The sequence below is a fragment of the Charadrius vociferus genome, unplaced genomic scaffold (genome assembly GCF_000708025.1).
Source record: "Charadrius vociferus isolate BGI_N301 unplaced genomic scaffold, ASM70802v2 scaffold333, whole genome shotgun sequence".
NCBI classification, from domain to species: Eukaryota; Metazoa; Chordata; class Aves; order Charadriiformes; family Charadriidae; genus Charadrius; species Charadrius vociferus.
Genome location: NW_009647682.1, coordinates 937791 through 965128, shown reverse-complemented (window position 1 = coordinate 965128; position 27338 = coordinate 937791). Strand labels below are relative to the sequence as shown.

The 27338-nt window shown below is 41.6% G+C and overlaps 1 protein-coding gene across 1 annotated transcript in view; it reads left to right on the top strand.

Moving 5' to 3' along the window:
- The first annotated feature begins 371 nt into the window (after positions 1-371).
- IPO9 (importin 9) overlaps positions 372-27338 on the top strand; it is a 34702-nt gene continuing 7735 nt past the window's right edge. The window contains exons 1-20 of the mRNA XM_009881345.1: positions 372-454; positions 1049-1130; positions 3381-3441; positions 5419-5480; positions 5902-5988; positions 6956-7157; positions 7613-7701; positions 7989-8075; positions 9807-9926; positions 14860-14960; positions 16529-16587; positions 17181-17332; positions 18456-18554; positions 18694-18800; positions 19943-20082; positions 21806-21965; positions 22969-23195; positions 23409-23557; positions 24484-24612; positions 25882-26157. Of these exons, the coding sequence (XP_009879647.1) occupies positions 372-454; positions 1049-1130; positions 3381-3441; positions 5419-5480; positions 5902-5988; positions 6956-7157; positions 7613-7701; positions 7989-8075; positions 9807-9926; positions 14860-14960; positions 16529-16587; positions 17181-17332; positions 18456-18554; positions 18694-18800; positions 19943-20082; positions 21806-21965; positions 22969-23195; positions 23409-23557; positions 24484-24612; positions 25882-26157 (2472 nt within the window). The remainder of the gene's footprint in view (positions 455-1048; positions 1131-3380; positions 3442-5418; positions 5481-5901; positions 5989-6955; positions 7158-7612; positions 7702-7988; positions 8076-9806; positions 9927-14859; positions 14961-16528; positions 16588-17180; positions 17333-18455; positions 18555-18693; positions 18801-19942; positions 20083-21805; positions 21966-22968; positions 23196-23408; positions 23558-24483; positions 24613-25881; positions 26158-27338) is intronic.

Sequence of the window (27338 nt, the reverse complement as noted above, 5' to 3'; positions counted from 1 at the left end):
GGAAGTAGGTTGCCTCCCCCAGTGTGCAAACTGAGGAACTCATTGCTGTTGGATGTTAGAGGTAGAAATAGTTTGAAAACCGTTTAATATTCCTGGAGGAAAAAACTCATCCAGAACTATTACACACACTGTTTGGAAACAAACACCTGCTTCAGGAGATTCCCAAGGCCAAGATTTCCGAGGGTGTGCTGGGGGAAGCGTTGCTCTGTCCTCACCTCTTTTCTTAAGCTGCTTGCGGGTTGGGTTGTGTAATATGGTTAAGCCAATACTACAGTGTGCTCTCCCTGTGTGTTGTGTGCTGCCCCGTGCTACCACTTGCTCTGTTCCATGCAGGGTTTAGCCAGGTGGAGTTGGGTCAGTTTTTTGGGAGGATGCAGTCGAGCTCCCTGGAGTGGGTTGATAATGGATCTGGCCAGTGCTTGTACAAGGGGTGGGTAGAAATACACAGTCAGAGGTACGTCTCTGGAACAGGCTGACCTGTCCAAGGGGAGTCTCCTGTCTGACTCAATACAGCTGTTCTGGAGGAATGCAGGACATCAGCTCTGGAGTAAGGACATGGTGGCAGTTTCTTCCTGCCATGTCACCCATTTGCAACCTCCAAGCATGTCCCCAGTGACTCAATCTCTTCTCTGCTTCTGTGTCTTCTGTCTGCTGAAAAAGTGTAGAAATAGGCAGCACCTGATAGCTTGGGGGTGGGAGATGCATTATTGTGGGTCTTGGGGAAGATGAAAGTTCACCTGGTGATCTTTGTTATCTTTAGGTTTTATTGGAAAATAAATAAAAGCAATGCCTGAGACTCTTCAGGGGGAAGGCAGGGGAATTGAGAGCTCTGGGTTGTGGAGCAGTGCGTGTGTGTGTCTAACTTGGCTCGACCTCCACCATTGACTTGTTCCCGGTGAAGTGGGGATAGTGTTTCTATTCCCCTTTTATCTAGTCCATCCAGGTAACCCCATACACCACCTCTGATGGTATACACGTGTGCGCTATGGCTGATGCCATATGACTTGAGGGTAATTCCATAATGTGTAAAAATAATCTTTTCCTCTAGGTCTTACTGTATTGGAGAACACATATGGAGGCCAAGGCATTCCCAGGAATGTCAGAGCAGGGACAGTGTCACTCTGAAGGAGGTACACGTCCACCAGGAGGGACCGTACTTCAACCCTATGAAGAGGAGCAGTGTCTGTAACACATTCCTCTAAATTATGCTGATAAGGAGTATTAATGCTAACATCTTACACAATTGAAAAATGCTGCTACCCCCTTGCCTGGTTAGATAACAAGTTTGATGTTTAATGGTGACAGTATTAAGTCTCTGAGCTATCAGCTCTTGTATGGCTCCAGGCTGTCCAATGGCTCTTATGCCCGTCTACATTGTGTCTCTGTTTGCGCTTTTTGGAGGTAGACAAGGCGTTTATAAGGCTGTCTTCAGTGTGGCTTATGTTGTGTCATCTTGCGTATGAAAAGGCGTCTTCAGCTCAGTCCATTGCAAGGTCATTTGTTGCCAGAAGCTGAGATATGCAGGTGGCTGTGAAGATGGTGCTGACCTTGGCAAATGGACTTGTGTCAGTCTGGGCACGCTCACCCTCTTTAAAGTTTCTTGTCCATCTTGTTTGGGACTAGTTCTGTGCTGGAGACAACTAGTGCTTTGATTTGAACATGATCTCAGATTTGAATATTGGCTTTATGGGTCTTGTAAAGGTTCTTTCAGTATCTTCTCTTCCAGAGTAGGTGGCTCAGCCCATTTAGTTTGACACTTTAAAACTCCGTTGATTCTCTGATGATATTTTCATGATACAGTTTGTTGTCCGTTTGTATCAGGAGAACAGCTATAGGTACAGTGATAGCACGAAACTCGTAGCGTTGCTTGTGCTTCACCAGTTCAGCGTAATTTCTCTGGGTGGTTTTTATGGGTGGTTCCTTCCGGACTTAACTGTTTTAATGCATATATGGCTTTGAGGGCGAGTTTTTTATTGCATTGGGTACCTCCTTGAATACATGATTTTATGTCATAAAAACTTGAGTATTGTGTGGAAGGAGGGATTCTGGAGAATTTACAAATATGACCACAATATGTGGTCTCTTAGCTGCAACTTGAATCATAGTAGAGTGGATGATGGGCAGAAATGGGGGGAAATCCTCTGAATGGATAAATCAAGCTCAATTTTTAACAGGAGTTAACATTTCAACATTGAACTGATGTTTTAGCAGGAAAATCGAAATAAATGGCCATATTGGGACATGTGATATGAGACTTTCAGGAGGAAAGGGTTTCACAGCAGCAAATGCCATTATTTGCACTGTGAAATGCTGCAGGCATGTTGAGTGTAATGTGGAGTTGTGAAGAAAGCATTTCAAGTGAGGTACCTAAAGCCATCACGGCTGCTGGAGAAGACTGGTCTTAATCTTTCTGTCCTTTGCTGAGAAATGAGGAGAATGCAGTTGTAGTTTTCAGAGGTGGGCTGAAAAAGAAGAGTGCTTTTGGAGTAGTTGTTGAGCGTCATGATGGATGCTGAAGAAGTTTCTCAAAGAAGTGCATTTGTAATGTGTAAAAACTATGGCTAAGCATTAGGTACTTGCTTGGTATTTTATTTTAGTCCGTCTGCAGATTCCCTTAATTTTCTGCACCGGTCTGACGTCGTGGCTGACCTTGGTTTGAGCAGGAGGTTGGACAGGATGACCTCCTGAGGTCCCTTTCAACCAGAATTACTTTATGATGATGTTATTGAAAATCAGTCCTGTGGAAAACGTTCCCTGCGCCTGTGTAGCTGAAGACTGCGGTGCACAAGGGGTGAGCAGATGTTGGGTAAAGGGAACTCGATTTCTGATGCTGCTACAGTTGTGAGATCTGGGTCTCTGCAAACTGAATGTTGTTTTAATTTGGAGTGTCAGCAGCTGTGGGGCAGTGGATTCACCTGGGATGGCCGCAGCAGCTACCATGGCTTCTTCCTCCACCACTGCCTGTCTCTGCCCCCAGCAGAGACAACAAAAAGGGACCTGTAGCTGAGCTGGACCAATTGGTACTGTCCCACTTCGACACGGCAGGATGGTGAAGTACAGTGATCCAGTAGAAAGTCCTGCTTGTTTATTCCTCTCTGCTTGCTTAATACCATTTTTTTTGTTTGGTTTGCCTTAATTTCTCCAAAAAGTTGGGGGTGAAGAGGTTCTGTAAACTGGTTAGGCGGTAGATGGAGCTTGGTTGTGAAGGAGAATTGGAAATGAGGTTAATGAAGAGGAGAAGCAGAGCTGGGAGGAAATGTGTTTGCTAACTGTTCCCTACGCCAAACCCTTCATTAAAATTTCTAATCTCTTGTTTTTACAGCCTTTATCTTGGGAAGAAAACTTGATGTTTCTGATATCTCAAATCTACAAAATATAAGTGGAGGAAGTGCTTATCAAGAGATGCATTTGAGCCGCAGTTACCCGTGATAAAGATAGAAAGTTCCTAGTCAACTGGGAAGAAAACAATAATAAATTAATTCTTTGAGAAAAGAGGAGCCAGTGTAATTTCAATCCCTGGAAAGGTTCTTGGACCAGCTCATTAAACAGCTTGCCAGTGTCTGTAACATAACAGGATAACTAGATGCTACACAGCTAATACTGTTTTATATGATCTGTTCTCAATAAATTCATCTAATTTTTGTTTGACGGGAGACCTGGCTTACTGCTTAAACAAGCAAGCGCTGGGTATAAATGATCTGAGTTCAGTAGTATTCCTGATATGAGTTTGCCGCAATGGTCATTTATCTGTTAAGAAGATACAGTTTTGTAATATTTTTAAGATGCACAGTTGGCTGAAAACCTGTGCGTAATCAGTGGCTTATTGTCAAACCCAAGGGACTTCTAAGGCAGAGCTCTTGGTCGCTGCAGTAGTGAGTACACCTCTAGTTTACCAACCACAGCACTGCAGTCTGCTTGGAGAGCAGAATTAAAAAGATGTTGAAGAATTGGAGAGATGACCTAAAATCACTGAAACAAGTATTGTAAATCAAGTGCAGAGTACTGTATGAAAAGGGTAAAAAAAATCAAATGCATATGTGCAAACAGATGTAAAGATTGCAAAATAATCATAGTAGTGAGTTGCAGCTATGTGAAGCCATTGCATTTATTCCAGCTTCCTAGTTCATTTATACCCTTTAAAAATGTGGCTGAAATGCAATACCATGTTCAGGTCTGGAATATTGCAGACAGCTAGAAGAGTAGTTACTGCTACAGTTAAGAGGAGTATTATGTTAAGTACTTCTGAGAATGAAGCTCCCTGCTTTTGCAGCTCAGATAAGAGGGTATTTTCCTCTTTTTTAAAATGCATGATCAATGAAGAAAGGTTGAAGGAACCGGGCATGTTCAGTGTAAGCATGGAAAAGTGAGAGGCAATTATCTCCCAACCCAGAAAAGCTTCTTACGAGTGAGGTGGATATTAGGAGAAACTCAGATAACTGCATTTGTGAAGCACTCAAATATGCTGCCAAGAAAAGTTACAGAACTCTATTTGAGAAGAATTTTCAAGACTTTTTTGTCAGGGATGCTGTCAGCACATTTAACCTGTCCAGGGGGGTCAGGACCTCGGGGCATACCTTCTGCTCCACAGTTTCTAGAACTAAAACCTCACATGCATTTCTTAAGCAGGCTAGTGAAATTAAATTAAGTACTTGGTACAGTTATTAGCTACCCGGAACTTAAAGTTGCAGTTTTAAGCAAATTTATTGAAGCATGTGGATTTACCATGCCAGAACAGCTGCTCTTCCTGGTTTTTATTTCCTGTGCTCAGTCATCAGCAGAATTGGTACAAGCATTTTAATTTTGCCTTTTTTTTTTTTGTGGGACAAATTTCTGGATGGAGAAGGTCCCGCAGCCGAATGATTGTACAGGCGGTTCCTGGTGTCGGTGTGCTCTGTCAGTGTTTGCTCTGGAAGGTGCTTGGTGTGTTCTGAGCTGTCTTAGGGTGTGTTTTGGGACAGCTGAAGTGATGTTTCCAAATCACTCTCTGGATGAACCCGGGTTGTCTGAAAAGGAACTGCTGGCTGACAGTCTGCTGTCTTACTCCATCGTGGATCTTATCCATGCATCCCTCATGTAGGAATTTGACTAATGCTTTTACATTGTAGATAAGATATTTTTTTTGTTGTTGTTAAAGTTGTAGATCATTTGCTTGTTATTAACCTGTGTTGCAAAATGTTTTGCCCATGAGAGAAAGAAATAAGATGCTGAGAAAATAAATGAAGTTTGTGCAGAGAGCATAAGGGAGCATTAATGCTTATGATTCATTTGAGTAGCTATGCTTTGGAATTGTCTTCTCCTTCCCCCATATGAGTCATTCAATTGGTATGATGTCTTTCTCCAAAAATCTTGATGAGTTTTGCTGTGTGGGAATAAAAGCTATGATACCAACATTTATTTATTTATTTATTTTTCTTGCAGAATTTGGTGTTCATTTAGCAGAACTGACTGTAGATCCCCAGGGAGCTCTGGCCATCCGTCAGGTGAGTTTATCTGTAACTGTAGAAGGAATTTTGGTGGTCATTTCCTTGGCTTTTAAAAATATCCTCTCGTGTTTCCAGGTGAAAAATTGGAGGTTGCTTCTCCGTTTTCTTTTACATATCTCTAGAGTTGTTACTTTCCCTTTCAACATTATCCAGGTGTTATATACTTACCTTTTTTTGTAAATAGCATTTTTTACTCCATGTATTGAGTCTATTGCTCCATGTATGGCCATCAGTTTATCTTTTTACTGCTGTAGCTTTTCTTTGTCCATTTCACAGAGACTTTTTTGCATTTTTGGCAAGCCCTGTTGCCCCTCTAAAAGCAGCATGGTGGGACAGGAGGCTGAGCAAACGGGTCAGGGGTGACGCTTGCCGTGGTTGCAGGATTTGTTACTGATTCTTGACCTCTCTTCTAATACAGCTAGCATCTGTCATTTTGAAACAGTATGTGGAAACTCACTGGTGTTCTCAGTCGGAAAAGTTTAGACCTCCAGAGACCACAGAAAGGGTAAGATTTGGTTTCATGTTGTCTACTTTGAGGCACTTTATCCATCAAGAATATTAATTTTGTGGGTGGTTTAAAAAGTGCCAGTGCCCTTGTGTATTATGAGGATTAATGGCTTCAGTTAAGGTTTTCTGACATTTTCCACTTTGAAAATCTGTTTTCAGTTGCTTAAAACAGCACTAGACTTGAGAAGCTTGGGCTAATTTCTGTAGGAAAAGTTCAGCCGTAATGTTTCTGCTGCAAGAGCAAGACTAGAAGAAAGCTACTTTGTAAGCTTTACAAATACTGATTCTGGCAGTCTTTTTTCGGAGATTTGCTAAATCTTGTGTTTTTCAGCTTGGGACTTAAAGGCTTTTTTCCCATGACAAATTTCACTTTAAATGTCTGCTGGGTTTCATTAAAAATCTGTTCAGTAGGAGTATCAAACAGCTAAAATGGCCGGAGATTCTAGCCCTTTGCCACTTTGTCTGTTGACTGGACCGTCTTTCACATCTAAGGCATGATTCATCCCATCCAGAGATAGTAGCTTGAAATAGATCTTGTGAATTATGCCCCAGTAGTGCTGGCTTTTTATTCCCATCCGTTCATGGTTGGGTGACTAGTTCTTGTTTACTAAAATCTTCCAAAGTAAGCAAACATAGTCCCTGACACTGAAGCTGGGATTTATCTCGGCTAACTCTGGATGTCTTCCATGTTGATATCCACATCCTATCTAATTTCAGCTGTGAGCTATTTACTGTATGCTTGGCCAAGCGCTCTGTGTGAGAAGAGTGCTACATTAAAACACACCGTGCAGTTTTCCATAAAAAAAATTACGGGGTGGAGTGCGCAAGGTTTGTTTGTCTCATGAGTGTTCATTTTGTAAAAACAATATTGAATCAATATCAGGATACAGTCATAAGTATAAAAATTCTATTAAATTGTTTTATGACTGGGCATCTGTTTCGCTAAATTATGTTATTCTCTACAGGCAAAAGTTGCTATTAGGGAGCTCCTACCCAATGGGCTGAGAGAGTCGATCAGCAAAGTGCGCTCGAGTGTTGCTTATGCAGTTTCAGCAATAGCCCACTGGGACTGGCCCGAAGCCTGGCCTGAGCTTTTCAATCTCTTGATGGAGATGCTGGTTAGTGGAGATGTGAATGCAGTGCATGGAGCCATGAGAGTGCTTACAGGTATGTGTATGCGAGAGCTTTGGCAAGGCTGGTGTAAGGAGCAGTTTAGGCTTTTCCTTACCTTGGTATCCTATTGCTTTTCACTCCAAATTGAAGAAATTGGAATTTGCTGCTTCTCTTCTCCTGGGTATGATGCCTGTTGGTCACTGTTGAATTGCACACCCAGTACATGTCATGAAAGCTAAGGGAGAAGGTTCTGTGCTACAGGTTTATAGCTCAGAAGCAACATTAATTGTTACACCGTGTTTTCCAGATAACTGCAATTTTTAGCGTGATATTTTTCTGCTTGCCTTTAAGGATGGCCATGGGTAGGCCAGATGACGCTGGTCTAGTCAAATACAAATCAACATGTTTCCAGTATGCTTCATGTTTCCCAAAGATGCTGTTGTTGCTGTTGCCTACAAATTTGTTTTCTTATATGAAAGAAAAACTTCCCTTCTTTTTCCATTTTCTAGAATTTACACGGGAAGTGACAGACACACAGATGCCACTTGTTGCTCCTGTTATTCTTCCGGAGATGTACAAAATTTTCACAATGGCAGAGGTATGGTCTTCACTATTAAGTTGGTACCGAATGCCATTATTGGGAATGTTTCTTGGAGCAGAGAAACTCCAGATTTAATGGTTAAGCTGTACTGTAGTATGAGTTATACTTAAAGAATTTTCTTGATGATGTGATAGTTTATGGCAGCTAATGTTTCAGCAGAAATGTTGAAGCCAATGATAAAATAAGAGAATCGAGTTAAAGCAAAAAATAAATACAATTAAAAGAAAATTAAAGAAAATAAAAGTACCTTGTGTTGCTGATCTATTATTTAAACTTTTTTCTAGGTGTATGGTATTCGCACAAGGTCACGTGCAGTGGAGATATTTACCACATGTGCCCATATGATCTGTAACATGGAGGAATTGGAAAAGGCAAGAGTTTAACTTACTGCACTACATACATTGAATTCAAACTGAGCAAGGTTTTAAATCATCGTTAATAGGAAAATGAGGTGTTAGAGAATGATATACTCTGTCAGCTGTAATTCTGGGGAAGAGGCTGTAATTTAAGACATGTAAAGTGGCTAACTCCCTCCTTTACATGCATGCCTTGATAATGCGACTTGGTTTCCATAATTAAGTTTAACTTGTGACATATCAACAGATGTGCTTGGAACAGCTCAGAGAAAGGGCAGTCGGTATGGGGAGGAGATAGTGTGTCATCCCTTTGTTTGGAAATCCCTGTCATAGCTTCCAGTCTCCAGGTGAACCGTGTGTCCCGATGAGCTGCCAGGCCTTGGCCCTCTGGGTTACCACAGGCATTTTTCTGGCCCTTGGGCGATGCATTGGTTACAAGCTCCGGGAACTCCATCAGTTGCTTCAGCATGCATGTTAGCTGCTTGTCCCTAAAAGGGTGGTGGAAACCAAACCAAACCAAATTTTAGAAGAATAGCTGTTAAGAAAGAAATACAGTTAAGCAGCTTTATACATGAGTCTCCTGTCTGGCTCTGAGCACATCTGCATTATATATGGCCTTTCACAAGGGGGTTTCCCAGCACTGCCCAGACAGTAAATTGTTCTTTTTAACTTTTTGGGGGGTGAGGATAGGAAAGGGTGATTCTCAGTCTAGCAGCTGGTTGATGCCGAGTGGCTATATCTGCTGTTTCCTCCCTGTTTGTACAGGGAGCTATTCAGTGCAGACTTTTGGGAAGTTCTGATAATTACACTATATCTGTACTGCGCTGACAAGGTTACTTGTGCAATAATATCATGCAGCTGGTACCAGCACCCAAAAGATAGCAGTAGCTCCCTGCTGGCTTATTCTGGAGGAGGGCTGAAAATGTCCTTTACATTGTATACAAAACTTTTTCTAATGAAATTTGACTTTAAACAAAAAGAAAAAGAGGCAATCTTTTTATAAATTGCTAAGGTGGTATATCGTAGTTGATTTAAACATACAACTGTACTGTCTTAGCTATGCAGTTATGAGAAATAAGCTCAATAAAATTGGTTTTGTCCAATATTACTTACTCTGCTAAGCACTGCTTATGGAGTGCTTTGACATCTGGAAAAATAATTACTGCATTTTCTTAGGAAGAATCATCATGGTGATCTTCAGCCCAGCTGTTGATACTCGGCTCACAAAGAGCTTGTTTGGTTTGGGGGAGGGTGGCTCAGGAGGGAGATAAATGCCGTCCTCAGGGTGCAGTGTAATTGCTAGTGTGGGATGTAGTCACCCCAGGTTTCTTTTGTAGCCTGAGGGGTGCCCGGGTGGCAGGGTGCGGGGCATGATTCATCTCATCAAATGAAAGTGCCTCTTTAGGAGGATGTGCGCTACTCCTGAGACTCTTTGGACTGGATCGTCTGGATCTCTCTTTGGAGTCTGAACTGATTAGCTTAGATGTAGGTGTGTGTTCTGTAGCAGTCTGTGCTCTGTGGTTTTGAAGGGTGGGATTCAGCTGAGCTTAGTTCCCACCATGAGGGGAGAGCCAAAGTGGTGCCTGAAAACACTTAATGTGACTTTGCAGCATTCTGCAGTTGCCATGATTCTCTCTTCAATTTTGTAGCAGAAAAGTGCAATTTCTGTTGGTTCTAGTGCTTTACTTGTCAGGCGTGAGGGTTTTGTATCTAATATTCACCTGTGCTTGCATTGATTGTAACCAGGGTGCAGCCAAAGTCCTGATTTTTCCTGTGGTGCAGCAGTTCACAGAGGCCTTTGTTCAGGCCTTGCAAATACCTGATGGACCTACATCAGACAGCGGGTTTAAGATGGAAGTCTTAAAGGTAAGTCACTTAAGACTGATTAAATAAAGAAAGAATTGAATACCAATACACTGTCAGATGTGCTGGAAAATAGAGAAACTTCAGTGCGTGTCACCTCTCCTAGTATTGCTCATGTTATGAATGGTGAAGGTTTATGTCTCCCAACACCATACAACATTGGTAGAAATTGTTCTGCCTGTACTGAAGACACCTATGATGAGATCCATAGGGATCTGTCCATAAAATCATCCATAGGGATCGATCAATAGGACGATCTGTCCTTGCCATTCCCTGGTCTAAGACATCTTGGATGCATCTTGTTTGGACGCCGTACTCGGTAGTTAAATATCTGTCTTTCCTAAAGATGCTGCAGAGTTCTGCTGCAATGAAGTTTTAAAAGCTTATTATATGCAGGTGCTTTTCTGGAACTTGCTTGCTCTTTAATGCTAAATTATCTCTGCAAAAGAGAGATGGAAATTCTTTGTATTCTGGTTTCCTGGAGAAAGAAGATTGGATTGCAGAGCTCTATGTGCATGTAGCTCAGTGTGTGGGGACAAGAGTGCCAGCATGGGTATGGAGATCCCTTCAACAGCTGGGAAAGCGCTGGAGTTCTAGGGTGTGCTGCCTGCAACATGGGAGAGAAAAGAAAAATCAAAACCAGAAGCTGCAGAATCAAATTCTGATCATTCGTTTACTTGCATGTCCGCAAGACTTGGGTCATGGTGTACAGGTTCCTGAAGATGGATGGCTGAGGTCCATTCGGCCACGTTCCCTGAAGAAAACAGTAAGAAAGAGTTATTGAAGACAAGCATCAAAAGTTTTTCATAATGACCAGCTTTGTGTTGGAACCATGAAAATAAATGCTGGGAGGATGCTATTGTATTACATAAACCAGCAGCTCCTGAGTTCTGTGTTGTGGAACTTGTTTTCTTAGTCCTGTTAAAGGCAGCAGTACCCAGGTTATGGCATCCTGTCACTTCTCAGTAAGGAGTTCCAGGTATCGTACACTGGAAACAACAGGAGCTTATTTCTTGGTGTGCAGCACCAAATGGAAGGGAGTTTGGGGTAGGATGGTGGCAGGTTTTGTTGAGAGTGTCTCTTGCGGGTTTTTCCTTTCCATTGGCTGTGCACTGGGATTCCTAGGACAGTAATGTATAGGAACGCTAACGTGAAGGGGATGCTCTGGGGTACTCTGCAGGGTGTAATCTCGATTTGAACAGGCTGCAGCTCAAGAATGTCTGAATCTCTGATTCCAGATACATCCATTCGGATGTTTAATAAGTAGAAGTAGTTTTCAACCTACATGGAAAGCAGTTGTAATTGATAGTTTCGTTCTAACCATAAACCAGTTCTTCTATTCTTATTACATTCATACATTCTGTAGCCTTTTTTGTTATTTACATAACAGTGCTTACTGGAATTGGAGCTGTTTGTACTTGTATATCTGCACTGATACACAGCAGCAGTCTCTCGAATGATGTGACAGGCTGGGAGAGTATTTGAGGAAATGTCACCATGTTCTTGCTTTGTTCCTTAATTGTGTGTGGGCATCTGCTTTTGGCCACTGCTGAGTAGGTGCAATACAAGAGAGGTTTTTGGTCTGAATACACTGTTGTATGTTGGGTGGCATTGATGGCAGCAGAAAATCGGTATGGATTTAAACAATAAATTCAGGAGATCTGCTGCTGACAAGTGGTTTGTAGAAGGCTTTTTGTGAAGAGATGAGTATTCTGGATGTTGACTCAGGGCAATTCATGATTCTGTCACTTAGGGTTTATAAGCTGATGATGCCAATTTTCTAAGGGAAAAGGGATTCAGGTGAAAGATCCATAAATTGCCTTCTCTTCCAGAAAAGTGGATTTTGTAGTCATTGTAATGCAGAAGTAAGAGACCTCAAGGGATTAGTTAAGCCAGCTCTACAGATGAGATCATTACACAAACCCCTTGAAATGCTGATGCAATGGAGGGGGGAATTGAGACTTTCTTTTGTAGTACATTTTCAGCGGATGCGAACTCAGTCCTGTCTTTTTTTCCTTAATGAAGTGCTATGCAGCAAATGACAGGAAGATTTTTTTTTCCCCTTCCCTGTCTCGAGAACTTTGCACTCCAAGGTTTGTGGAGTTCTCGGTGGGACTCAGAGGCAGCCCTGACCTAAAATGTCTTGCTTTCCATATAAAAATGTTATGCAGGACAGCGTCAAAAGCTTTACCGAATAATACTGAAGTGTACACATCTTCCTGATCCCCTAGGACAGTTATCCTGTTTAAGGAAGTAAGTGGGTTGGATCACATCATGGCAAACCACTGATTGTTAATTTGTCCCCAATCTTTCCAACTGTAGTTATGAGTTTAGAAGCAATTATTAGCAGGAAGGTCAGTGCCTATAACCCACAGAGGAGATGGGAGATTTGACCACAACAAAACTCTTTTCAACCATGAGGACTAGAACAAAATACCAGTAGTGTAATTCATTGTGGTGGTGTTTGATTGTTTAGCATGAATTAAATTGATATCTCTGAATGAGCTGCAACTAAATGATTCTTGAATCCCAGTTCCAACATCGCTGTTGTTGAACATGCCACTATTGATTGTTTTGAGAGAAACAGAGTGATCAAACGTGACAGGTAACAGAGTTAAGGCGAATTTCACAGCAAGGGAATACAAATATGATGTACTTAGTATGCAGTAACTATATCAAGAGCACCGATTAACCAACAGTCAAAAGTATCTTATAACCTTGCTGTAATGCTTTGTTGCTTGTGCTTAAAATCTGCTCTTTAGGTGGGTCAGAAAATTTATGCTTGTATTTTTTTGGTTTTGGAACAAATAATTAGTTACAAAAAATAATTACTCCTGCCTTCTTTGTTCTTGGATGGAAGACAAGGTGGTAGCTGTGTCTTGGGGGCAAATTTCCTGAGTTTATGAGCAACGTACATAACCTGCATCTGCTGCACTCTTACTGAACGTTTAGCTTTAACGTGCTCTCCTGCTGCTGGCTAGTGTATATTTTAAGCTTTCTATCTGCAAATTTGGGGATTCCTTCTCTGTCTAAAGACACAAGTAGGAGGTGAAGCAAGGAAAGACTTTAACACAGAGTGACTTTAAGGAGATGCTGAGCAATTAGTGGAGATGTGGTTGGCTGTTTGCGTGTGGAATAGCTGGAAGGGATTCAGGAGCTGTCCTGTTGCTCCCCCAGTGGTGGTTTTGGTGTGTCTCTGTGGTGACTCAGGCTACAGGTGTGGATACAGTCAGTTATTACCTGGCTTGGCCATTAAACGTCTGCTTGGGGAGCAGCTTGACTTTGCTCTGAAGAGAGATGGATTAAGACTGTCTTGAAGGATTTAATAGGTGGTGGAGCAGTATGTAGGGGTTGGCAGAGGAGGAGATCTGTGAAGCAGTTCTTTTAGCTCAAACAAGCAGTGAGAATTGGCAGAGTGTGAGGCCAGGGGTTGAAATACAACATTTGACAGGAGATAGTGCTCTTTTTTTAATGACTTGCACTGCAGGGAAAGTGGTGAACTTGCAAATGCAGCCTCCTATTGTTAGAACTGCAGAGCTATTGAATTGAAAAATTCTCTTAGCGCTCCCAGCAGTGCTTTCTGCAAGGTTGTCTTGGCATATAGGTTAGAAAAATGTGCATGGGGTTCATAAGCAGTGGCATAGTCTCTTTGGATGCTACTGCGGACATAGTTGGGGTGTTGAGTTTGCAGCAGTCCCGCAGGTTCAGATCCTCTGCCAGCACCTGCATAAACTTCTTTTTTATTTTTTTTTTTTTCCCCCCAGAGGCTGTTTTTTGTCAACAGGTCTTTTCTATAATGCTTCTATCGCCTCCCAGACTCATTCTTAAACTTATGTATCTGGATGAAAGAGCCGTTTAGATGTGGTGTTGGGGGATATGGTGTAGGGGAGAACTTTGCAGAGTAGGGTAGATGGTTGGACTCAATGTCAAGGGTCTTTTCCAACCTAGACAATTCTATGATTCTATGATTATCTGTGGCTGTCCACTCTTGACAGACACAGTGGCCACAACACGTATATTAGAATGCTGGGTTGTTTTGTTTTTTTTCTGGAAGGTGAATTATTATTTTTTATTTCTATTAATGTACCCAATACTACAAACAAACAAACTGGATGAACTGTTCAGTTTAGTATTGGGTAAGTAGAAACAAGCTTAGACCCCTATGTCTCGCAGAGGCTGCCAGTCAGGCAGTTTGAGGGGCTCTTCTGTAACCAATATAAAGCGACTGTAGCTGTGACCCTATGGGAGGAGAACAGTGTCTGTCAGGTGGAGTGAGAGTTCTCTGACTCCAAAGCTTTTTGGCAAGTGTCAGTCAAAGGGCTCCCGTAAATCAGGGTGATCAGCTTCATGAAGGCCCAGGCACAGTCTATTGTAGAGCTGCTGAGCAGCTCCCAAACCAGCCCCTGTGTTGGGCTGGCACAGCTGCCTGCATTTGCAGCTGAAATGGATGAGAGAATTGATTTGGGTGGGTGTTTTCATCTGCAACTGTTCCCTGGATGTGCAAACGGATGTGTTACTTGCATGTGTAGAAGTGTGGGAAATAGGCTGTGGTCTGGTTTCACTTGATATTAGAGTTCATTTTGTGGGACAAGATAGCTTCCAGGTGGTAATCGTATCCCAACAGTGCTGCGCAGTGTCGTGCATCTGCTTGGAGTCTCTATCTTGGTGCCAAATTATTGCATTGTCTTCATTTCCAGAGTTGTACATCTCACGTTATCCCTTTGCTTCCCTGCAAAAGAGCAAATAAGAAGAGGGGCCTGTTTGTCACAGTTCGTGCAAGTGAGGGGACTGCCTGGTCAGGAGTGAGAGCGGGAGACCTTGGTGTCAGGAAGACGTTGGATTATCTCGATTCTTAATAAAACAGCAGCTCGTGATTTGAGTGTTTGTTGATGGTTTTCCTGATTTCCCTTCTGATTGATATCCTGTTTTGTTCCAGGCTGTGACAGCACTTGTGAAAAACTATCCGAAGCACATGATTTCGTCAATGCAGCAGATCCTGCCCATTGTCTGGAATACCCTTACAGAAAGTGCCGCCTTATATCCTTTGTAGTGAATGGTTTTAACTAGAATAGAAAAAGGCAGACTCTGTCTCTTACACAATAAGGACCTGGACACAGCTGAAGAGCGTGGTAGCTGGAGCAGTCCGCTGTAACAGACAGAACATAGGCACATATGGTGTAGGTGTAGTGGATATTTCTGTTACTTCAGTAGGCTCCATTAAGTTTCTTTTAGCTTAAAAGTCATGTATGATGAATGATACGAGTGCCAGTGTTATATTGGCTGTAGGATTGTGGCTTATCTCTGCATTGTTTCTAGTACTTTGGTGAGAATTGTCGTCTTTAAGATCTAGTCACAACATAAGGTCTTCAGGTGAAGGGGAATCTACAATATCCTCTGCTACAGCAGTGCTAATGGTTGGTTACACTTGCTGCTGAGGTTGAACTTTTGAACTTTAGAACAGTCATTACTTTACTGCACAATCTGCGGTATTAGAGGTGGTAGTTCCTAGTACTCGCAAACTGACAAGTCAAATCTTTCCATGTTGTTAATCCCTAAGTTGTTTTTTTTAGCCTTTTATAGTGCAACAGTAATTGTAGAACACTAAGCCTTCCTGTGGCTTTTTCTGAATTTTTGGTATAAACACCAGAAATGGACGCTGTGGGTTGACTGAGCGTTTCCTCTGTAATTTAATAAGAATGGCTGTTTTCCTAGAGATCATAGATCTAGACCTTTTTGTATCAAAGCTGCTTGCATAGTCTTGTGTTTCAGAATCCTGCTGCATATTGGGTGATAGGCTCCTGTAGAGTGAAAATGGGCAGGGAGACCATAAAAGTAGCCTTAGTTCTAGAGTAAGTTGAGGCTATCCAGTTTCAAGGTCAGCTGTTTTTTGGGTGGTTTGGTTTTTTTTTAAGACGTGTTAAAATACAAGGAGCTGTTTGTTAAATTTTTGATAGTGTATTTTCTCCCTCTCCTGTCTTGACTCCTACTAAAGTCCTGCTGGCAGCTGAGCTGCCAAGATAGTTTTTTGTTTGCAAAAGGGGAGTCTTGTCCTTCCTTCCCTTGTGTTTGCTCTGGCAATTGTTGGACCTTCAATTCACCGTCCCTGAAGAAATCACCTTCCTTTCCACTCCCGGGTTAGTTTTCTGCCACTTCCCAGGGTTTGAGGCAGTGGAGAGGCCTGACAAGGAGCAGAGTCGACATAAGGTAGCACGTGGGATCTCGGCGTGGCTCCTCAGCCTTTGGCAGCAGTGAAGCGTTGAATTGGCTCGTCATTCCCTGGAAAGTGCTGAGTCTGAGTGGTTCCATTCTTGCAAAGTTTTAACATAAACGAAGTTTTGGGTTACCTTGGAGGATTCGGTTTAAGTGAATCAGATGATCTAGAGGATGTACTAAAGTCATGTGGAAGTGGTCTTTGAAGTTGGGCAATGGGCAAAGCCAGGGGCTGTGGGCTTGTCTTCTCTGAAACACAGGACTGTGTGTAAAGTCAAAGATTTTTTTTAAGAAAGAAAACTTCCTTAGTTCTTAGGAATGTTAAGATAGGAACAGATTAATTTGTAAATAGATGCAGTTCTTAAAAACACGTATATTTACTTAACTCCATCCACTTATGTGAGAACAGAAGTAAATTACACAGAAGAGGTGGAGGACCCTGTGGATTCTGATGGTAAGAACTTGTTCAACTGCACTTTTGCCTTCCATTTTGAGGAGGAATGGACTTGCCTAGCATTATTGTTGTCAAAACAGTGACTAAAACACTGTAGGAGATCATGCTTAAAGGTACATTTATGGTGTTAGAACAGTGTCCATCACTTCTTTGCAAGTTATATGTGATTGTGATCAAGGAAGCTGCATAATTTAAGTTTTCTAATGACTAAAGGAGTGAGTTTTAGAACAGTGTTGAGGTAAAAGTAATAGGACAAAAGAAAACCAAACAGGTTTTAGGTTGAGCTTTTGATTAGTTTTAATGAGGGGCATGCAGTGAACTGGGAAGAGAGCAGAAAGTGGTGAGGTCAGACATCCTCCGGGGGCTGCCACTGCCCTTGCTAGTCCAGGAGTAAAAATAAACATTATCTCATGAGACAAACTAACCGCTTGTAATTATATTTGACATTCATTTATATCTTTCTGTAAGTTAGCATATTCAGTCATGGGTTTTGTTTTCACTTCTGCCTTTCTGTATGTTGGCATAATCAGTCATGTTCTTTTTTTTTTTTTTTTTTTTTTTTTTTTTTTTTTTTTTCCCCTACTTCTTTTCAGGTGAAGTATTGGGCTTTGAAAATCTAGTGTTCAGCATATTTGAATTTGTTCATGCCTTGTTGGAAAACAACAAATTTAAGAGCACAGTGAAGAAGGCTTTGCCAGAGCTGATCTATTACATCCTCCTTTATATGCAGATCACAGAGGAGCAGGTGGGCACGTTTGTCTTGTGTAGGAAGCAAATGAGATGAGAGATTTACAACAGCTAACGTCTTAGGAAGAGTTTCAGTGTGTGGAAGTTGCTGTAATCTAGTAGGCTGTTCTGTTACTTTGTTGTGCCAGGAGTTAAGGCAGTAGCGTCCAAATGTTCCTAAATGGTGTAACATGGACAGCAAATCACAGAATTGTAGAATGCTTTGGGTTGGAAGGGGCCTTCATAGACCATCTAGTCCAACCCCCCTGTCATGGGCAGGGACGCCTTTCACTAGACCAGGTTGCTCAAAGCCTTTTCCAGCTTGACCTGGAACACTTTCAGTGATGGGGCACCTGCAGCTTCTCTGGGCAACATATTCCAGTGTCTCACCAGCCTCATAGTGAAAAATTTCTTCCATACATCTAATCTAAATCTGCCGTCTTTCAGTTTAAAACCACTGCCTCTTGTCCTGTCACGACAGGCCCTGATAAAAAGTTTCTCTCCGTCTTTCTTATAAGCCCCCTTTATACATTGAAAGACTGCTATAAGGTCTCCCTGGAGCCTTCTCCTCTCCAGGCTGAGCAACCCCAACTCTCTCAAGGTTTCTTCCTTCATTCCTTCAAGAAGAATTATGCTGTGAATGTGAGGATTATCATGCTGAAAGGGATAGCCTGATTTCTGCGATAGTGAAAATATTGTGCTAGTAGTGTGAAATAATTTGTACTGAAATTCTACATGGCTCCTGGCCTCCCAAGCCTGACAGCCATCATCTTTTTCTCTTGTTTAGGTAGGCATGCATAAAAACAGGCACTCTGTTAAAGATTCATTTACTTCTGCCGTTCCTTATCTATAAATAAAACCGTGTAGCATTGATTGCAGGTCAGTCATTAGTTCTGTCAAGTTCTGATCTCCAATGAGGAGCAGAAGAGCAAGGTGAGCTCAGAACAGAGAGGGTCTCTTCTTTTCAAAGGTTTCTCTAATAGAATATAAGAAAAATCAGTTGAGGACGATGACTTCTTATGGCAGAGAAAAATTATGTGTTTTGCAAAACTGAGATTACTGGAAACAGAAAAGCTCCTTTTTACCTGTGATGTGCTGAATTCATCATCCCCCCTGTCCTTCTTGTGTCCTTTCTGTTTCAGATAAAAGTTTGGACCGCAAATCCACAACAGTTTGTGGAGGATGAAGATGATGACACTTTTTCCTATACAGTGAGGATTGCTGCACAGGATCTGTTGCTGGTATGAAGTGTGTTCCACATTAAGATGCAACCAAAATAATAGTAACAAATAATAGACCTAGCTTCATGAAGGTCATTTGGAGAAAAGACCAACTTTTAAAAGTCTGTGCAAGTAAGTGTTACCATTTCCTTCCGTGCAGGCTGTGGCTGCTGATTTCCAGAATGAGAGTGCGACTGCTTTGGCTGCAGCAGCTACAAGGCATTTGCAAGAAGCTGAGCAGGCTAAAAACAGCGGTGCTGAGCACTGGTAAGGAGATGGAGCAGCAGGGGATGGCACTGATACAAATGGCAAGCTCTTTTGCAGCATTGGGTGCAGCACAATTTAATCACCTTTTCTTTTTTTTTGTGACATTGCCGCTGATGGACAAGGATGAAATTTGAGAACTGTGATTAGAAGGAGGAAAAGGAAGTACAGCAGTTCTTGAGCCAGATGACAAAATCTTCATCTGGAATCCTTTCAGCAATTCCTAGGACAAGCTAGCTCTTCCCAGGCTCCCTCCCTCCAGCCCTGACGATTCCTTAAAACATATCATTGGAAGCACAATCTGAAGAGAAATTGGCAGTACTTTCACCCTGTTCGGTTAATTGAGCTGAAAATTTCAGGCGTATTGTCTTTAATTGATGTAAAGAAGAAATATAGGTGCTGTGTGCAGATGTACGTGTTGCAACTTCAAAGTTGCAATTTTCAGTGTTATTTGGGGATAGGAGGAGAAAGCTCAACTGCAAGAGTACCTGATTGCTGCTCCATAACTGTTTTGCTCTTGGTTTTACAGTGCCTTAGTTCAGTGTTTGTGTTTATTTTGAATATTAGTGTCAGAGTAGCCATTCTGTATCTTGAGCAGCAACTGAATGTCAGAGAAATCGGACATTAAGTCCTCGTCTGTCTTAATTGTGTAAGTTTTAAAGTAGGTTGTTTGCTTCACAAATAAAACCAAAGAGAAGTAGTATTTGCCCATAACCCTATTTCATCATAATTAACAAAATGTAATGCAAAAATAGATATTTTTAAACTTTTAATGTACTGGCTATCATAGTGCTTCTACACATAGAATAATCAAGCAAGGCACAGCTGCAGGAGGAAGCCTTCACAGAAAAGTCTCATTTCTTTTTTTATTATGGGAGCAAAATTAGTACAAGAATCAACAATTATTCAGCTGGTATTTTAGAAAGTGATTGAGAATGCTGCTAACCTGGGTGAGTTTCCGAGTCCCCAGCTTGCTGAGTTTTGCAAATGGTCATTTCTTTCAAGGCCTTTTTTAAATTCTATGCTTTGGGATCAAGAAAATAGTTATGGTAGCTTAGACCAAAAAATTGTAATGGTGTCACTTCAGAATTTTTATTTAGGTGATGGTGGAGGAAAAACCTAAAGGCATCTGAATTCTTTTACAGGTGGAAAATACATGAAGCTTGTATGCTGGCCCTGGGCTCAGTGAAGTCTATTATTACAGACAGTGTGAAGAATGGTCGAATACATTTTGATATGCACGGCTTCCTGACAAATGTTGTTCTTGCAGACCTCAACCTTTCAGGTATACGGGACCTTGTCATTACTCAAAGTAACTGCTGAGTACAGACCTTGGAAATCTCTTACAAACAAAAGTATCTGATGAATCAGGTTGCTGCATGCATATGGTGGTGTGAAATGCAGTTGTGCACGTTGTACATGTGAAAGGGCACGAATCTTATCTTGTAAGTTCACACATGCTACCAGGTCTAGTGTAAGTCCTTGAAATGTGGGACACTGTGCTTTCAGCTGAAACCCTCTGTTGACTGGATGCTTGAGCCTGTAGGGCTTGGGAAGGACAGTTGCTTGGGGAACTTGGTGGAAAATAGCTGTTGTGTTGTCTTGTATCTGTTTCTGGAAAAGACACCAGGAGTGTTTAAGAGGCTTCAGAATTCCTGCAGCACCATGCCATCCTTTTTTCGTTACGCTGAGGCTGACACTAGTCCTAGCACATGAATTCAAATCCTACTCCTAGCTGAGTGGGATCCTATTAATGGGAACTCCGCAGGCTTCTGCTTCCTTTGTTATCTTGCATCAGTCTGCAAGAAAGTCAAAGGAGTTGTTGAAAGTCAGACCTCAAAAGTCCTTGCAGATAATTAAAATTTGAGAAGTTTAAGCCAATAAGAGCATTATTGAGTCCACATTAAGTTGTGTCAGTGCAGAAAAACAAATTGCTGGATGCGTTCATCAAAGAAACATTCATTTAGGCTGTTGCAAAGAAGGTTAATTTTGAGTTAATTTTGAATGAAGAAATGGTGTGCAAAGTGCCTGGTGTGTGATGTGTGGGGAAAAGAACCGCAAACAAACAAAAAACGCAACTTCAGCTATTTAGATATATTTACACACATTTACATATTGGGTTGTAAATGAGCTATTGTGCTCTAGAAAGAGCTCCTGAAGTCAGTGTATAGATAGTTCTCAGAGGATGTCCATTTATTGCTCAGTAATTGTAATAAGGCGAAAAATCTTGCTTTGTATAATACTTGCTTAGGAAACAAAGCTATACATCTTGCATGGAGTTCTTATGTATTCATCTAAAAACTAATACTCACAAGAGTATAAATAACGGCAGTAAGAATGCTGAGAGATAAAGAGCATTATCTGTTTGAGGATAGCCTAAATAGATAAGGATGCTTTTAGCCTGAAAAGGCAGAAGGGTTAAATGTGATAGAGATACCTCATACCTTGATAAGTGTAAACAGGTGAGTAGGTAATGAGTATTCACGGTTTCTCTGGTGCTGTTGAACATTATGTTCTGTAGTTACAAGGGGATGGTTGGAAAATAGAAAAGTAATCTGTAAAAGATCTCTTTATACGTGCTCTTTTTCTCTAATTCTTTCCCCTAAGCTTCTGCAATTTGCTTCACTTGAGGACAGAATATTGAGTTAAATAAATAGGAATTACTGAAAAAGTCTTCATTCTCTTCCTTTACTTTTGTTCTGATGATCACTAAAGCATGTATTGCTGCCTTGATGAATGAATTCAAGTGTAACTAGTTAAGGGAAGAAGTGTTTTTTGGTGTTTTTTTTTAAACAAATAAGAAATTATTTTTTGAAATAACTAAGAAAATGGCTTCTGCCCATCAACAAAAGATCTTTGTATGCCTACATACTGGTCTTCTATGTTGTATCTTCCCGTTTTCCTACTGGGATGATGAAATTATGGGTGATGGATGGAAGCAGTTGTAATTTCAAACCCATAAAACGTACTCTAAAACCACTGGGGTTTTTTGTTTTGTTTTGTTTCAGTGTCTCCTTTTCTCCTGGGTCGTGCTCTGTGGGCTGCCAGCCGTTTTACCGTGGCTATGTCTCCAGAACTAATCCAGCAGTTCCTGCAAGCTACTGTCAGTGGTCTACATGAAACCCAGCCTCCTTCTGTCCGAATATCTGCAGTCAGAGCTATCTGGGGGTAAGTAAACCCTAAGATATTCCAAAACTCCAGGGATAGGTGGTATAAATTACAGTTATAAAACTGGTATGTTAAAATATTGATAATATTTCTGTTGAGACTGTTGAAGTATTTGCTTTGAATGAAATAGATGTCAACTTAAAAAGTGTAAGCATGCAGGTTCAAAATAAAATAACTCTAATGAGGAATATGAAATTGAAATTCAAGGTTGGCTACAATAAAATGTTATAATGGGTACAGTCCCAAAGACAAGCAGAACTAGATAGCAATGGAAAGCATAAAAATGAAATGAAGATTACTCCTCCTGTTCAGTCACAAAGGTGACTGAATGACATAATACGGGCTTGTGGAGCAAATCACAACAAGTTTGGGAGCGGGGTGGTATCGACATCCTGTTTTTGGAAATAAGTTGCAAGAAGAAAAGGCGAAGATCTGCTGTATTGATCCTAACATGAAAATTGAACGTTAGTTTAGAAACAAATACACACATACAAAACCCCACAAAAACCACACAAAAGAACTACTCTTCCCCACCTCACCCCCCAAAACCACCTTGTTTTCTGTTTGCACTGAAATGACAGTGAATAAAGGCAGAGACTTAAACTTAGTTATTCCTGAAATTGTTTTTTTTCTTCCTTAGCTCACTTGTAGAACATGGTGATTAAAGACGTTGTAAGCAGTGAGGCGCTCTCTGACTATATTTTGCCTCAAGGTTTGTCTTCTCCACTGGTGGGCAGCTCTTGAGAGAGTTCTTGCTAAATGGTGGTGGAAGCTTTTAACATCACTTGGCTCAACTCTGCGAACCGTTGGGGATAGAATGAGGAGGAAAGATAGCTGAGCTGTTGAGAGATCAAGGAATAGTAGACTGATGGGGAAAAGTCCTATAAGAGTAAACTTAAGGGAAAAGAATGGGTGGAGTGAAATAACCCCTTATATATCATCTAGTGTTAAATGTATAAATCACTTTAATGTATTCAATATGTATGACAAATTTCTTGTCTAGCTACTGTGACCAGCTGAAGATCTCCGAGAGCACCCATGTGTTGCAGCCGTTCCTTCCCAGCATTCTTGATGGACTGATCCACTTGGCAACTCAGTTCAGTTCGGAGGTCCTGAACCTTGTGATGGAGACGCTGTGCATTGTCTGTACAGTAGACCCAGCATTTACAGCAAGTGTGGAGAATAAAATCTGCCCCTTCACGATTGCAATATTTCTGAAGTACAGTAATGGTATGTGTTCAAGTTATGTTCTCAAAGTACAGTTGTTTTTGCTACTGAATCCTGGTGCTGAAAACTTAATAAATGACAGTTTGAATGAACATTGATTCATTCAGCGGTAAAGCTAGAAGGGAGACTTGCTGCTTTGCCTATTCGAAATAGTAGTAGCAAAAATTGAGATGTGTTTGTTAGTATGTTGTAGTAAATGGTGCTTTCTCTCCCCAGATCCAGTTGTTGCTTCTCTTGCCCAAGATATCTTTAAGGAGCTAGCTCAGATAGAAGCCTGCCAGGGTCCAATGCAGATGAGGCTAATACCAACTCTTGTCAGCATCATGCAGGCCCCTGCTGACAAGATCCCAGCAGGGCTTTGTGCAGTAAGTGCTACAGTGGTACATGGTCTTAGCTGGAGATGTTTCCCTGTTCTTTAACATATAGGATGGCTGGTCTGGCAAAGAATAGAAAGGTTGCTTTTAAACTGGTTTGGAACAGTGACTTTGATCACTGGTAGAAGTTCCTTTGTGGAGAGAAGGCAAACTGCAGGTGGGAGGAGATGCTTCCAAAAGTTAAATTAAACTGCTCCTCTGGCCTTCTTCAGTCTCTGCAGAGTATCCCTAGTGATTTTGCTTTGACATAGCCATCTTCACCAGTAACAGTCTCCTCTTTTTGGTGGAATGTTCTCCAGCAGGGTACATGACTATTTCTTGCACTTTTTTTTAAGTCTTTTTCTGATTTATATGTCACATATGTATAAATTGCTGGAGATAAATTATACAGGTTTGTCCTTTCTATGAAAAATCAGCTTATAAAAGATTAAGCATTGATAATGTAGAATGATTGTACATACTTAATCCCATAAACACCTTTATCAATGTGCTTATAATGCCTATTGATTGGTCTGACTGTAACAATTGCTCATGGGTAATTAAAATAAATTTAAATCAATATAAACAAAATGGAACAAGTCAGCTAGAAGAGTTCTCTGGCTGTACTGATTAGCATGCATCAGGGGACCGTGAAACTGTTTGCCGTATGTAAGTGGTTACACTGCTTTTAATGTTTAACTGCCTTGGGAACTTTTACAGTGCATACCATGTGTCATGTCAAATGCAGTGGTGCTGTGGGTGCATGACTCCAAGGTCCTCTGATTTGAAAAACAGTGTGGACTGTAAAATCAGGATGTGATTGCAGTACTGGCTCACATCCCTTCAGTTCACGCGTTTGATGCTTGCACCAGTGGTGGGTAATGCTGACTACTATGGCTGCTGCTGTAACGGTGCTTTTGTTTGTGTTTTCCTTTCAGACTTCCATTGATATATTGACCACAGTTGTGAGGAATACAAAACCTCCTCTGTCCCAGCTCCTGATCTGCCAAGCATTCCCTGCAGTGGCTCAGTGCAGCTTGAACACAGATGACAATGCCACTATGCAGGTAATGCTGTGGGGAGCGGTAAGGATTGCAGGGCTATGCAAGTCCGAAAGAGGTGACCAAATAAGATAGGTGACATAGCCTTTAAGGGAGCCTAGGCTTTGCTTGCCAGTAGCTATATCGGCACCTGCTCAGGAGTCTCTGCCACTTCCAGTTTATAATGAAAGTACTGCTGTTCAAGGGCCTGCAATGACTTTTACTGATCATTCCTTAATTTGGAGGAGACAGGAGTGAGTAAAGCAGCAGCCTTGACCTTTTTTCTGTTTTAGGGCTCTGGAGCACATTGAAAAAAGAAAAGAAAACCCAATTGAAAACAAACAAACAAACAAATTTATTGCTTTTCTTCCCCCATAATAACTTTCATCATACCAAGGAATGGCAGAGACTGTCTTCAGGAACACACTCAGGTATAGGGAAGCAATAGACCTCCTGCGCAGAATACCTTTTAGACCTCCTCCTTCTAGCAGTTTGCTCCTGTACTCATTTAGGTGGAAGGGGAGGGCAAACTTCTTTTTGACTGAGCAAGGTATGGGATGGAGGGAGAGCGAGGATTCGTCTCAAACAGCAGTAGTGCCTGGGCTGTACTTGTTGGCAGGCTCTGCTGTTACCTGATGATGTCTTTGGAGTATTTAAGCACAAAAGAAAAAGCATCAGAGGCTAAAAGTGAAGGGTGCCTTTTCATTCCAGCTACTAGCTGGTGTATACGCAATAAAGCTTGTTTCATTCCTTGCCTAAGGAGTTTTATAGTTGCAGCTGTCCTTTTCCATGTGAATACAGATCATAGAAATGGCTTTCCCTAAACAACACACCAGTAAGAGTAGGTTGAAGACCAGCGTGCTCGTTGCTCTGCTGGATCTTTGTTTTAAGAATTCAAAAAGATTGCAGCTTGGCTGCTGGCTTGTGTTTTGTTCATGCTACACTTTGCTGTCTTCATCTCTCACTTGTTAGAATCTCTGGGTAACAAGACTGGCACAAAACTGCAGCTACTTCAGGTTCTTTGTATTTACTAGGTGATCCATTTGAGAGCTGCCTGGGCAATGAAGAATTTTGTACTTGATAATGAGCTGAAGTCCGTAGAAATTATTTTTAAATTTAGGCATTCATTTTACTGCATATTAGAGAGTTTGGATCTTTTACAAATGCCACTAGTTTGCCCATTGTTTTCATCTTGGTTAAGGGTCGTTTTTGAGTGATGAAAGGAGATGTCTTCCCACACCTCCTTGCTCCCTTACCTGGAAAGGGAAATTCTAACATGGTAATTTTCTTGTTTAGAATGGTGGTGAGTGTCTTCGTGCGTATGTCTCGGTGGCACTGGAGCAAATTGCACAATGGCACGATGAGCAAGGCCACAATGGACTGTGGTATGTGATGCAGGTGGTGAGCCAGCTTCTAGATCCAAGGACCTCAGAATTCACTGCTGCCTTTGTGGGCAGGCTGGTCTCCACTTTAATTTCGAAAGCAGGAAGTGAGCTGGGAGAGAATCTGGACCAGATCCTGAGAGCTATCCTGAGCAAAATGCAGCAAGCAGAGACGCTCAGTGTAATGCAGGTGAGCTGGCTGGGCACCCAGGAGAGTAAGTAGAAGTGTCAGGAAAAGAAATTGTCATTTTTTTGCGTGTGCCTGATTATTTATGGCTACTGCAATTAGAGGTTCTACATACCTTCTTGAAGTAGTCAGGAAAATGCCTGCTCTGCTCATACAGAGTTGTCCGGATTACGGGGTAAGCCAGGTTCTTGTGGGTAAGCTTTAACGTACTTTAAATAGTCCCTCATGACCTTGTGCTTGCAAGCAGTGAACTTTTAGAGGGGGACAAGAGTTGCACAAGTATGGATGTTGTGGCAAAGACAGCACATGTTTCTGAGTGGTTTTGTGCTGTATTCAAAGGATAAATGCCTGGGAGTTGAGACAAAGTGAACTTTCGGTCGATGGGAGGTATAGTTGGCCTGCCAGGCAAGAGCATCACCATCTCTTCTGGTCTTGACCTGCTTCTAGTGGCACACTTTTATGGAATGATTTTATCCCAGTGGTCTTCCTTCTCTCTCCTATCTTTCTTGTCTGTGCCCTTAATGTAAACCATGTAGTGATGGCTGCTCTGGTTCCTCAGCAGCAGCTGGGGGAAGGCGTTTTTCTGGCACTGTTGAGGAGCTCTGCCTTCTGGCAAGATCCCACCTTTGCCCTCACTGTGGCACTCTTGTGTATTTCTCTAAATTTTGTATGTGCATTTTTCAAGCCAGCACATGGTGAATCAAGAATGCCATTCAGATGTCAGCACAGATTTCATCTTGAAGCCTTGGTGTTTTGTTTTTGTTTTTTTTTTCCCTTGCCTTGGAAACACTGTTGATTCTTAACTGTTCAGAATGGCTCTCACTTTGCCTATTTTTGGATTTAAAAGATCCGGAAGCTTAAATCTGAAGCAGTCATATGAGGCCCCTGCAGCCAGGGGAAGAGAAACAAGCCTTTCACAATGATGAATCTCTTCCCTGTGTTAGCCTGAAAGATGGGCCTCTGGAGATGGGCAGCTTTTCCCTGAGGAAGCCTACAGGGATGCCCTCAGACTTGGAGACTGATGTTTAGACATATGCAGCATGTGAATTCCACTCCTGGTCTTTAAGTTTCAGACTGTAAAACTGCATCTTGTTAAAAAAAACCCTGAAGCAACCAAATAAAAAAAACCCAAACACCAAACCAGAAAAACAAAAAAAAACATTCTAAAACTTGCAGTTCTTTCC